This window comes from Patella vulgata, chromosome 2 (assembly GCF_932274485.2).
Source record: "Patella vulgata chromosome 2, xgPatVulg1.2, whole genome shotgun sequence".
In the NCBI taxonomy this organism is placed as follows: domain Eukaryota; kingdom Metazoa; phylum Mollusca; class Gastropoda; family Patellidae; genus Patella; species Patella vulgata.
Genome location: NC_065880.2, coordinates 14,937,696 through 14,952,085, shown reverse-complemented (window position 1 = coordinate 14,952,085; position 14,390 = coordinate 14,937,696). Strand labels below are relative to the sequence as shown.

The 14,390-nt window shown below is 33.5% G+C and overlaps 1 protein-coding gene across 7 annotated transcripts in view; it reads right to left on the bottom strand.

Moving 5' to 3' along the window:
- The window catches only part of LOC126811343 (paired box protein Pax-5), an 81,070-nt gene that overhangs the window by 38,870 nt on the left and 27,810 nt on the right, over nt 1–14,390 (bottom strand). Inside the window, exon 1 of one of the 7 annotated variants that reach the window (XM_050536860.2) lies at nt 6,340–7,331. The exons of 2 other annotated variants lie outside the window; for them this stretch is intronic. In XM_050536860.2, the coding sequence (XP_050392817.1) occupies nt 6,340–6,580 (241 nt within the window). In that variant the 5' untranslated portion in view covers nt 6,581–7,331. Of the gene's footprint in view, nt 1–6,339; nt 7,332–14,390 lie in introns of those variants that run through there. 4 more of the 7 variants (XM_050536866.2, XM_050536864.2, XM_050536857.2 and 1 more) reach the window with 4 other exon arrangements.

The window sequence follows — 14,390 nt, the reverse complement described above, 5'->3', positions numbered from 1 at the left end:
ATGCATTGTTGTAAAATGTATCGAAGGCTCTTATCCTTACAACTTTGACAAGGTTCATACGACACCGCTGATGTTGAACACTTGTAACAAACTATCGTACATGAATATTGGGCAATCCCAAACATGTATAATGACTGAATATTTTACGGTGATCAGATTTGTGTGAACAGTTGAAATCAAATTATCAATGCAAGAAACAGAATAAATTAACAGAATCATGGAGTTATCTGGTAGGGCTTTATTCTCACATAAACTATGGCCTCTTTCAAAGGACAAATTGTCCAATTTGGTAGCCCTATAAACCCTGAAAACATTTCCACCAAGTCTCACAACATTTCTTTATTCACGAGCGACTTTCAAGATGGTTAGAACTGAAATCGCCTAATTAAGCTTCTACAACTTATAGACTTTCTAGTTTATTTATCTCTGCCCAGTACTAACGTGAACACACATAATAAATACAACAGTACAACAAAAATGGGTTAGCTACACGGAGTTCTCAAATGGGAACCGGTACTGCTGAGATACTATTATTTGAAGTCATTTTGCACAAACAGATCCATCTACTTCGAAAATAAATCTCTGTCCTGAATGACCGCCGTTGTGCATGTATATTGTATTGTAATGCGGTTCTACTCCGTTTTACATCTGGCATACACACAAAGACTAAATAAACCTACCCCATTCCATTAAATGGAATCAGAATAATTACTTCTCAAAATTCTCGAAGTACACTTGGTGTTTTCGGCTAAAATCGTCGATTTAGGACTTAAAATGTCTGTTGTGTAGCTTAGTGTCTATTCTCAAGCGGGGCTAACTATAAACAGGCAGCCTTAGTTTAGTATGATTTGAAGTTTGAGGAAGTTTATTTATCAGGTGATCTAGAAAAAGTAAGCCACACACTACAAAAGACTTAATTTTATTTAGACATACAGTTCTAAAATTCCAACTAAACTTGACTGCTTTAAAGTTATCCTTATTTGACGTTTGAAAGATGAAATTGATGTTGTTTTTATGTATTTTTATTTTTAAAAAAAGGAGCACACGTAAACGTATGTAAATTAAATGGTAAATACGTGTCGCATATGATCGAAAAGAATGATTCATGGAGTCCTATCATACGCTATGCTTAATACCACATGACTGACTAAACAAGTATCAATGTAGATCTAAACTAGCATATAAAACAATACAAATAATATGATATCAATTTCTATAATATCGTTACGGTTAATCTAAACGATGCGACATTCTATACAAATATTAACAAGCATAAAGTTATGATGAACGATAACAAAAACTTGAAAAGACAATGTCGGCTAACAACCCAATACAAAAACTTATTCGCTCATCAATGTTTGCAATGCATAATGATTATGTAGATCGGATGGCAATATATATTCTTAATGAATCATATAAACGACATATACATGCCTCTTCTATTGTTCCCTTGTGTCACTAAAACATAAACACAGATGTAATCATATATGTATAAGGTTACACATGATACGTCATTTAAATCGTTTAATCGCCGAGGGAGGAGAAAAGAAGAGCCACATTATTCTAACCTTATTGAACAGTATTGTTACTTTTTAATTGACTCAACGACACCTGACAAAAATTCTTACAAAACGGCGGTCAGTACAATAACTATGTCCAGTACTCATTACTGCCCAATGGTCAATCATGCCTATCTCTTTATGGCCAATACTAAGTGACCACTGCAACATGTGGTATTGAATGAGGGGTATTAGACTAGCATCATTGACCGAAGCAAATTAAAAGATGAAGTTTTAGGAGACAAATTACTTTCCATTGGCCTTTTATTAGCTGACCATTGTACTGGTCACTATTTAATTTCGGCCACATGACAAACGAAGTGACCATTGACTATATAACTAACACATGACATCCATAGAATCCATTTGTATACAAACAAATGACTATAGCTTTATGTATTTCCTATAAAATCGGTGAAAGCGGTTAAATTTTGAAAATAAAACTGTTACAAAATTGTAAAACTTTGATGGCTTTCACTGAGTACAATTTGTAAAGTTTTAATGTAAATCCAATTCTTGTGAAATTGTTCAACTTTAAATAATTGCTAACCGAGGTGTTAAAACTTCATTATGAAATTCAAATGAAACAGAGTTCTCAATTTTTGGAGCATCTTTAATTTCAAAACTTTTCGTCTCTAAATAGGATTAGGTACATTCAATTTATATAATATTACCCCTGCTGTACTTGGACCTTCTATACCGAGGATGTTTGTCAATTTATTCTTGTAAAAAATGTAATAAATATCACAAAAAAAATCAGCCCTGTTAACTCTCAAGTTGCGCCAAAACAAAATGTTAATATATTAATTTAGCCATAATCAAACAGGTTTTTTTTTAAGTATCAAGATTCAGTGTGTTTACTCTGTCTAGAACATTTCATACCACTTCCTCTCAAGATGTTGGTTTTCTAAACTGGAAGCATTAAACATACATTATGCAAGGGCTAAATCTGCCTATTGCAGGTCTTTCTTTAGGCCTGGAATGTTTTCTAAATTATTAATTAGACATTAATTAACTTATCCAGCCCACAATCAACTCTCGATGGCATCAGATTTCTCTGATATTAAATAGATTAAAACAGTTCAGCCATATAAGTTAAAAATGGAGGAGCGAGACTTTGCTTCGAACAACCAGTACGGTGGTTCAAATTATTGCACAAGTCTTGTCAAACCTTCAAAGGCTAATGTCTTCGCTCGCAATAGAATAATTTAAATGAAATGTTCAAATTATTCATTTTACATTATCTATTTTCGAATTATTATAGCAAGAATGGCTAGCTCTTTATCTAAATCTTACATAATGTATCTTTAATCCAGAAAATCCTAAATCCGATCTGTGTCAAATACTTCAGCTCTAGAAATAGATATATAGGCTTCATATATTTATGAATAATGGAATTTACGGAGAATAAATCGGAGAGTAAATACTTGAATATTAAGAAAATACTGATTTGTATTATGATAAAATGAAAGCACTTGTACGATTAATGTTAATATTATTGTATATTATATAGAGTTAGTTGACTGTGTTAGCTGAAGGATCTGTTAGAGGCGTATCTTTATTTTCTATTGTTCGATATACAATAAGACCATAGTTCACTCAAGTATTTTATTGGTATATACATTTTATATAAATATTAACCACAGAAAAATAACGGATTGACAAATCCAACCTTTCATGAAATCTATTTCATTTGAAATGATTTCAAAATTATAATATTCAACAAAAACCAACAATTTCAACTTTTATCTTGGGGGATAATTTGAGAGAGAGAGAGAGAGAGAGAGAGAGAGAGAGAGAGAGAAATGGGTTTAGCGTCCACTCGACACAACTAGGTCATTTTCGGACAAACACGTGGTTCAATTTTATTTCAATAATTCGCTTGCGCGTAGGGAAACCGGAGGACCCGGAGAAACCCACGAGGTTGGACAGGCGACCCCACTCCTTGTCACGTACAACCGGGGAATCGAAACCCCGCCAGTTGACTCAACGGCAGACCTTATGATACAGCGCGCACGTGCTAACCATTCGGCCACCCAACGCCCAGGGGATAATTTGAGGGCATGCTTATTATTGTCGTTAAAATCAAGATTTCTTAACAAAGACTCCTATATTAAAGGCATTTTGGGGGATACATTGATGGAAGCGATATAAGTAATGTATGTGATAGCAAGACGATTTCTTATATTGAAACAATTGATTTAGGATTTAAAGATTGTTATATTCTACTAATTAAATAAAAACATTTTTCTCTGATTAATTTCTATATAGTTAATAATGAGATAGAAACTGCCATCTATATATCATTATAACAAAGCATTCATTAAGCTTATAGATGAAAAAAGAAGTTCGCCTAGGAGAATAAGCTTCGTTCCGCTCTTACCACAAATAAATGCGGGTGATTTTTTTTCAGATATGAATGTAAGAAAATTAATATCCCCTTATTGTGTCTGGGATTTGGCTGAGCAGGATATCTTAATTCCTTTTGATATCAATATAATTTCAGTTATTAAATCATCATTACCCTGGCCTACAACCACAAATGATATATCTCCTTTATTACCGCCATTAGTTATATGGAATTGCGTTTCGTTTGTGGATTCTAAAAGCAGTTATTTTATCCAACGATTGTTTTTGTTCTTGCCGCTATATAATGATCGCGCCTCTCGAGACAAAGTTTCGTCTCGCGGCTAATTTTCCGCGAGGTTTCGCCTCGAGGAACTTCAATGAGGGTCGGAACGATGGCCCTCCCTCCAGACTCTTCTAAAGCCTAAGGGGATCTGCAGCTTTCCCGTTCGTTTCCCCAATCAACAGACAATAACATTAAATCTGAACATATCAGTCACGATGCATGTCTGAAAATTATCAGCTTCGATGCCTATATGTAGAGTTTGAAGAACATCGTTCATTAGTTACTGTGTGGAAAAAAAAAGGAATTTTTGTCCAATGGATCTGCGACAGTTATTTTACAGTCGCTCAAACACAGATTTTTGAGAGGATGAAAAAAACTTCGAGTAAATTAATTTAGAAAATTATTTGATTTTCCAACCGCTCCAAAAGGCGTGAAAAATCATGAAGTCAGCGATATATTAACTCGGCAACTCATTACAAAAATTATACAAGATATTATAGAATAAAAAATGTAAGTTAGGATGTCAAATATTGAATAGATTCCGATATAACTCACTTTCACTACTACTAATGAATTTATTTTTGTAACGGGATCATTAGGTTCTGTGTATTTTTTTAAAGAGTGGTTTTTATTCAATTGAATTTATAAATTGAAACTTTACACTATGTGAATATAAATTATTTACTTTTTTTTTTTTTGCATTTTTTCTATTGGGAGTATATTTAAAATTAGATATATTGATGGAGATCTGTTTTCCTAATAAAGACTGAGATTAATTTAAAGCTCTATTTTGCATATTAAATCAGTATTTTAATCTATATTCATAACGCGTCTGTAAATTAAAATCCAGGTAATTAAATGTATTAATTAAAGGTATATATCAGCATAGTTACTTATTTTAACAATGAGTGACATCGCCAATAGTCTGAGGGAACAGTCAATTCTCGTTAATGATCAATTTAAATGATATTTACAATTAATTAATAAATCCAAGCGATATCATCATTGGTTTATTGTTCCCTTATACGCCATTAGCACATTTATACGTTATAAAAGTACGCGGGAAAATAAAAATGATTGAATAAAATGGGGTTTAACGTCCTACTTTTATGCACAAACCGGGATAATGAAGACCGGATAATAAAAACACATTTTAACACAATTTTCATTAACAAATATATATATATATATATATATATTTTTAATTGGAGAAATGTAAATTTGTTCACTCAAAGACCGGAATAAATTTAGTTTAGGTTTTTTAGAATAATAACTTGTATATAGTTTTTTTCGTTGATCAAATCAAAATAGTCGTTAAAAAGGAGATATTGGAGAGATAATTAAGAGACTTTTGGTCAACATAATCGTAGAAAGTCAATTATATCGTCATTATTTAAAACCAATCGGCTTTTATTTTCCCTTCTATTATGGTCGCTTTTCACTTATTTCCAGATTAATTACAACTTAAGCCAAGTCTTGCCAGAGAGATCAACAAAAACATAAAATTGGAGATAGTGTTTCACGAGAAAAAGTAATAGAAGTTGAAAAACTGCACTTGGCTCATATCCGTAGAGCCGCGTCGTTCTGCTCCTCCCAAACTGTTTTCAATCTTCGACAACAATATGACGGGAAATAAGTATATAGGAGACTCCATTAGTCCACGTCTCGCTTCGATAGCTTAAAAATACCACGTTACTTGTAGCCGGTGATAACCCAAACATTTGCCATCAAGAAGCAACTCGGTTTATTAGCATGAAAGGGGGACAAGACAAGCTAACAACCACGAAACGTACATCGTAACTTGAGTGACAGGTGAAATGCCTTAGTTTGACAGGTATCAATAAAATGCTTATTAAGTTCGAGTGAATTTCAATACATTTGTCAAAAATATTAGATGCCTTTTTTCATCCAACAACTTAAATTAGACGACGTTAAAGAGAACAAGTTGTTGTCTCTAATTTCTGGAACAGGATACGATCAAGAAAATAGATTTTCAATAATCGTATTTAATTGTTAAATGGTGTTATAGACAATACTATATACTTATCCGACCTTTTAACATTTCCATCTTTCTTAATAACACTAACAGTTTATCAAAATGTAATTCTAATTAATTCCCCAATAAAAATCAAGAGAACCAAAACATACCTTTTATTCTACCACCTTTTCTCTGAAAATAACTGGCACACGTCGCCGCTGCTGCTTGGCTGAAAGGCCCGTAAGGTCCCATGGTGGGGGAGAAGTACCCATTGCCCTCGGCCCCCTGATTAAAGTTCGCATAAGAGCAGGCTGATGGGAATTCGTATTTACAATGAGGGTTCACTTGGGGGTAGTTATACCCCGTTCTAAAGGGATAACTTCCACCCTCCCCAAAATATATCATGTCCATTCTTTTATCCACTTCGACGAAATTACCATATAACAATTTTCAAAAGTTCAGCTAGTACACAAAAAAGTCCGAGCAAGTTTCAGTTGGTGAAAAACACAAATCAGTTATAACTTTGCTGTATCTCTTCCAAAATGACTGGCAATTGTTCAAAGTGCTAAAGAACAGCTTTATCTTCCCATTAAAGTTTATTAATCACTTAATTGAATAATGATTGTTAATCGTTTCGTAGTCCAAGTCTCATCCGTAAAAAACAACAACAAAAGGCAGATGCACTATGTTTAGAAGCTGCGACAACACTGAAAACTTTAGTCCACACAAGTTATTCAACACAAGCTATCAAATAAATGAGGCTCTCTCCCACCGGTGTAAATTACTGTCTTGCCAATGGACATGAATTTTCATGTGCCCATTAATGAAGGAGACAAATGGCGAAATGGTGAGCCCTCTTCTCTTTACTGCGATGGAATGCTCATCATACATACAGCAAGCACCGAGATCAGCATGCAAATCCAGAATTCGACACCTCGGCGAGGTTTGTCTTCTGATTAATACATGTGCGTTGCGGTGAGACGAGAGAGAACGCTTGTTTCACAATTAGTGTTAATTTCTTCACGAGTACCGTCAAGTGACGCACGCTTTAACCGACTCAACTTCTAGCTGTACATGTGTTGTATTAATAGCAAGAAAGATGTTGAGAAAAGTCTTAACACTGCCTGATCAAGCCCTTCAGCAAATCTTGAGATCAGATAGGCGTAACTAACAGAGAAACCAACGTTGGTACTTATAATACACGCTTATAGTCGGTCTGTATCCTGGACATCTACATGGAATCTACGAACCATTCCTACACTAATCAATCATTATATCTAAACTCATATTCATTGAAACTGACAAACGCCAATTGATGCCTCGTCGTTCAACCGAATAAAAATAATGCTCTGACTTCAGTCGACGACCGACGTATATAAGAGGAAATGGCATGCGTATCGCTTTGAAAACTATTTAAATAGTGTCTATTACGTGTTCATTAAGAGTATTTTATTGATATGTGCAGTTTTCATATTAAAATATCATTATTTTCATAAAGAAAAAAAAGAGAAAGACATAAAAAATGAATTTCTTATCAACTGTTGAAATCGATACAATGTGATACAGTCTATTGTATGGAATAATTTACCTATTTGGTAATTTACCTTTCAAATATGCCGTTTTATATTTGAAACTGGTGGTTGACTGCACATAGTATAGGTAAAATATATTCAAGAACAGATTATTTCAATAGAATATAATAAATTTCTTCAGGTGTGTCTTCAGGTGTGAAGAATTATATATCGACATTAAACCACATATGTATGATGGTCTACGTAAACCACAGAAACGTGTGACATTTTATAGAAATCATGGAAACAAAAAACAAAATTTGAAGAGTTTTGCGACAAATTCACACCAAGCATGCTTATACCGTCTCGAAGACTGGACTACCCTTAAGTTTAGGAAGTACTTAAGTTGAAAACTCGTTCGGTCAAAATTATAAAGATTTTTTTTTACCAAACATTTTAACTTGAAATCGACACCTGGCCAATTAAGAAAGTTTAAACAAAATTTCCCAAGGTACCTATATTTACTAAAGAACAATTGGCATCAACACAAATTTCTTTTATAATTTTAATTTATCCAAATAAAGGAAAAATGAATCGATTTCCCCTTGGTTTGAAATGAACAAATGCGATGCAATTGTGACGGTTTGTCTTTTAGCAGATGTAGAAGTTGTCGTTTATCAAGGGAATGGGAATTGTCTATGGAGCTATTTCATTTTTATAACTGCGTTTTTAAAATATAAAAAGCTTTGATGCTGTGATAATGGTGACTAATATAATGTAAATATACTTTTAAGGTGCTTGATAATCTCGTCAATATTACTGATGAGTGGTAAAAATCTCGAACACAAATTTTCCTGCTTCTGAATTCCCCAGACGAACCTTCAGCGAAGAATGTAGTCGGCTTTATGGACATCTATACCATTCTCCGTCCAAATTTAATATTTTGATGGAACTTTCGATTTGATCCCGAGGTTATGGCGGGGTCTCTTTAGTGACGAGTTGTATTGCCAGAAGCGACGTCTGCTAATGGTAATAGACATGCTTAATGGCGGCCCGGCGATGAAACAAACACAAACTCTTAGTAAACTCTTTTAAGCAAATTGATACAGCTATGAGCTATAATATAAGGACGAGGGAAAATTGTCCCTTGTCGTGTTTGGTTTTATCCTGGTGCTTGCTGTTCTTGGCGAGGATTTAACAGTAATAGGAAGACGATGGCTGTTAACAGAAAACTAAGTTAACGATGCGAAATTGATTTGAGCTGTTAATGCGAGTGCTGATGCGATATCTCGTAGCAGTAATTGGCGCTTAACCACCGCACCAAAACCCCACTTGGCATCATGGATCTGTTATATTCATATTTTCTTAATAACCACGTATTAAAGTCCATAACACTTTATTGTATTGCTGACGACAAGAACGTGAGATAAGATGCGATATATTTGCCGCTAGGGGGCGGTAGCGATTCCCGCGGGATGATCGACACAATTTCCTTAACTGTGGCTCTCGACACCAAAGTCTCTTTGTACTCAAGATGGTTATCGCTTTCAATTAAATGTTGACAAATTTATGCGTCTTTGTTTTCTAACCATTAATATTATAGCCAATTGACATGACAGTAGTGATTAGGCCCACAATACACAATACACAACAAAATTGTCATCCATAACAACCACTTTCGAGTTTGCAATTATACACTATCTTAAACCCAAATATCCCGTATCTTAGCTGCCATTACAATCAAAGCCTAATTTATTTTCCAATCAAATAGGCCTTAAAAAAACAAAACAGAAATGGAAAAAATGATTCCTAAACAAATCAATCCAGTGCTCTCTTTATGTAGCTGTTTTGTAGAACTTAGAGACTTTTTAGAATAGAAAACCCGATTTCACTGGCCAAATTTAAGCTATATTTGTATTCTAACGATTTAAATTCAGGGGTGCGAGGGGGGGGGGGGTACATTTCTTATACGCCAATATTTAAAAATTTCAAATTAATTTTAGAAAAGATTTTCGTGGAGTTACTTTCAGCAAATTGGAAGTTTGGGAAGATTTCGTAATAGAATTGTTAATAGCCTGGATGGATTCATCTACAAAGTGCTCTATGGGATTTGATGATAGTAATTTTAGAGCTAGCACTGACGAGTTCGTCTGTTTTGTGATGCATTAGCATGCAGAAAAAAACAAACAACTATCTTCCTTTATTGTTTTCGTATAGCTAGTTCGATATTTTGGATTCGTTCTTATTTTAATAATTTTAACTTCAATCTGATTAAAATACAGATCTATATTTCGTTTCGTTTTTTTATACTTTCGATGGCCTACACTACATGAAGTAAAGACAAGTAAAACGAAATTTTGAACTATAAAAACGAAAAGAAATAGGATCTGTGTTTTAACCAGATTGTTTTAACTTTCACTAGCTAATTCAGTTTTTATTTTATTTTAAATGCATAAGTTCTAAAATGAACCCTACTGATACTGTGGGCTTTCTCGATAATTTTGAACCTAGTCCAAATACATCAACCCTATATAATATCTGGCGTGATCTATTTGGGGTTTTATTCTTATAATTACAATAATTATGTTATTTTATGTAATTTATAAATTAAGTCTACTCGAATGTCTTCATTATTTTTACTTAAATACAAGTAACTAAAATCCAGACGACTTTCCAAAACTTTATGAAGGGGAATAAATCTCTCCGACAACGACAAGTGACACATAGACTCGATTAAATTAGTCATTTATTGGATGTGTCCATAACGATTTTTAAAAAGTAGGGAATTTTCGGTAAAGGTAATTAAGTTTGTAGTTGTTGTTTTTTTTTATTCGAGGAGTAAAATTGGCAATCTATTATCACCCTAAACTATCTCGTAAATGTCGGTAAACACGTGGAGGTAATTTTTCTTTCCTAATTCTGAATGAACCAAATTTTCACCTTTTTGCAATAAAATCAAGGGAAATGGCGGATCGTAATCAATTTGAACAAGAAGTGACAAAGCGGAACGCGATAAAATTGGCAACTATATATTTTAGCCAATCAAATAATTTATCAGCCAAGAAGCGTTCACCATACCATATAATATAATAAGACATAAGATATTATCCCTAAACGTGCTTCATCAATTTTTGGCCGCTTTAGTTAAAATTACAGCTTTCTCAGACCACAGATAACTTATTTTTTTCTGAAGCGCTGAAAGCAAACAAGTTATTTCATTCAACTAATCAATAAAAACTAACTTGAGAAAAAAAGAAGAAAGGGTGTTAGTCCTGAGATGAGGAGAGGGAAGACATTGATATGAAATTACCAAAACAAAAAATGGAGGAAAACGGAATGTAAAAAAAAAGGGCATCTACACATCTTCAATGAAGCAAACTGCTATTTTCAGAAGTATCATCTAACAAAATAATTAGCATGGAAAATCATTAATGAAGTTTTATTCACTTTAATTAGATTTGTGCCAGCCATCGGAAAAGGGCAAGTCAATTTGAGGAGAATAGTAATAAGAGGAATAGCGAGCGAGCTAGTTGATAACTCTATGTATCAGTTCAGTGAGCTGAAAAATTGCATTATTTTTACCGACAGTTTCAAACTCGAAGGGTTTATAGAAAGATTGGGTCGAGAAGGGAGCAAAGTCGAGAAAATGCGCTAGTTTGAAAGATGGTGGCCAAATGTTGAGAAAATTAAAAGGGCGGATTGAAAAGAGAAAATAATCGAAATGAGTCCCCAGTGAAACTGTACTGGGAATAGTGAGGTCGTTTACTGACATCTAATATGACAAGTGAGTTACTGATTTCCTTTCATCCGTTCTGCATTTCTTTCATTGAAATTGATTTGATAATATTTACGTAATTTCTCAATTAATGACATCATTTATAATATATTGTGGATTGCCATGTCTGCTGGCTATATAGTTGCATTAAATATTATATTTGATGACTGCTATCAACTTGTAATAACAACACCGTTATGTTAACCCCAGTCCTTGCTTCAAGTCGCCAACTGCATCTCACAAACGGGGCAAATTCAGTTAAAATCACCAACATCAACAAAACAATACATTACTAAAAAAACAAAAAAATCTCGCACGTCAAAATATCCCCCAACAAATTTGCACACCAATTTCAGAATTCAATAATTTCACATAAAAGAATCCTATCTTCAAAACAAAAACTGATTACTTTTAAATTCAATTTATGGCATAGACAAATATTTTTTGAAACAGCGATTACTGCAGATATTGAAATAATAATTGAAATAAACCTATGACCGCATCAAAAATATTTACATTAAAGTCCTCGATCGCGATAATAAACATTAAGGTTCTTGGCAATGTAAACATTTTCTTATAAAAGCAAATAATACATTTTGAATAATAAAAATAGGGTTTATTATTTTCAAAAATAATGTGCGTTTAACGGGTTCCTTATAGAAACCAGGAAGTGTTATACTGCTTCTCAAATAACAGATAAACATTCAAATTTGTTTCCTATTTTAAAAACTTTGGATGATCTTCACTGCAGGAAGAGAAAGCAAAATTTGGACTTCAGCGAGAAAAAAACGAGACGAAATAGGACCTGTGTTTTAATTAAATGGGTGTCTGACAAACATTGCGGAGGGTAAATCTATGTTATTGCTTATTATGATCAATATATAAAACTGGTTATTTTCTAATTGAATTTTAAAACCCCCCAATAAATGAACGATTCTACTATAACTGTTTTAAAAGTAAAACTCTATGGAACTATGAAGTATCCAAGTATTCTAAAACGTACCACAACAGGTTTCACAGCATCTCGGACTTAAATCGGGTATCTATATTTGCATATTGTTTTTAGTTATATTATGTTATTTCTTTATTTAAAATGGCTCAGAAATGTAGGCCGTTAAAAGCCCTTTTATGTCATTTCATTTATTTAAAATGGTGAGGAAAAGTATGCCGTTAAAACCCCTTTTTCGTTCCATTTCATTTTTTAAATAATAGTATAGAAAAGTATGACGTTAAACCCCTTTTCTTTTCAATTCATTTATTTAAAATGGAACGGACAATGTGTTCGTATGACAATAATAACAAACTACCTTAGACTTCTGAAATTTGATGTCCCTTCTTTCTTCTTGGGGCAGACGACCGCAGGGATACAAACATTACCATTTTATAGAAAATGACAGATGATACGTAGTCAATGTATTTTAAAACTATAAAATATTCATGTTTAAAGTGACGATAAATGTTGAACTAATTCTACATCTTATCAGGTTTGTTCATTATTTAAAGAGATATTTAAATATAAATTTCATGCTCTCTGTATCGTGTATTGCGTGCTGTTTAATTGACATGTTTGAGGCTGCCCTGTTGGTACGGATCACGCGCTTCCTAAGCAACCCGACTTGCGTGTAAGTTTCACACCAAATGCTTCTTGGTTTGTAAATTGTCGGGTCTATGTGTGATAACACCTATCTATGACCAAAATATCATGAAGTCAGAGTCAAGCAGGCCTTTTACTATTAGATCGGCTACAGTTTCAAGAGTTGCCGAACTTCACAAATCAAGCGCGAGGTAAATAGTCGTCGTGTTGTTAATGGGCGGAGCGCTTGCTAATTATCTCCACCCATGAAAGATTTATCACGTAACTCCGCCCATGTGGTTCCGCCCACAACTCCGCCCATTTCTTAATTGCAACGGAATATACAGACTGTAGATGTTTTTGTGTGATTATGAACCTTAGAATAATAACTTAGATATTTAGGTACTGATACATACGATAACCATGTTGAATAAACTTTGAAGAAGAAACTTTTAAAAAAAAGGCTTTAACGATATCTTTTTTTTAAAAGTTTTATAGGCCTATGAATAAATTAAAATATTAAAGATTAGATTGTAAGAAATCTGATACGTTGAAGTTAAGTTGACATGTTTTAACACCATTCCTGTCCAGACTACTTTACTTTTAATTCTCAGCTAGACTCAATTATCAAGATCTAAATATGTATCGTTGAATTAATTTCTCGGGTAAATAATCAAATTTCAAGTATAAGTGTCAGCCTTCTTATTAAGGTTATTTTTTCTAAATAGAGACTGTACAATATATTTTAATCAAATTTGATCTTACGGTGAATAGCTATTGACAATTTAATTAACAAATATGAAGCAATATGCATAGTGTATGTTTGCTTCTAAGGGGGAATAACTGCGTTAAGATCCCAGAAAACAATATTATTATATCTATAACGGATTGAAAGAATTATGGTAAATAAAAATTTCTTGGAGTAAAATATACGACTCCATCTGCCCCTCCGCATTACACCCCCCCCCCCCGACACATACCACAAACAAACAAATAAAATTCCTAATTTATTAAAGAACAGCGATGTTGTCTCTTCCTAAAAGAAGTAATTTAGATTAAGCTAGTATCTGATGATACCTTTTCCCATTGTTGCATGAAGCTAATTTTCAAGGGCCTTAACAGCATCAACAATACGCAAGCAACATATCTAGACCCCTGATTCGATGAGCCAAGCCGTGAATGACAGCCGATAGCAAATCGATAGACCAATGCTAGAAGATTTGAATAAGACATGTTGTCAATCAAAGCTATACATGCCTTTTGTATACGCCCACCAGTTTGTCAGTTATCAATACAAAGTTTAGGATCTGTTCAATAAGCGTGATCTATAGAACACTGAACCATGGCCATAAAAGAATCAGA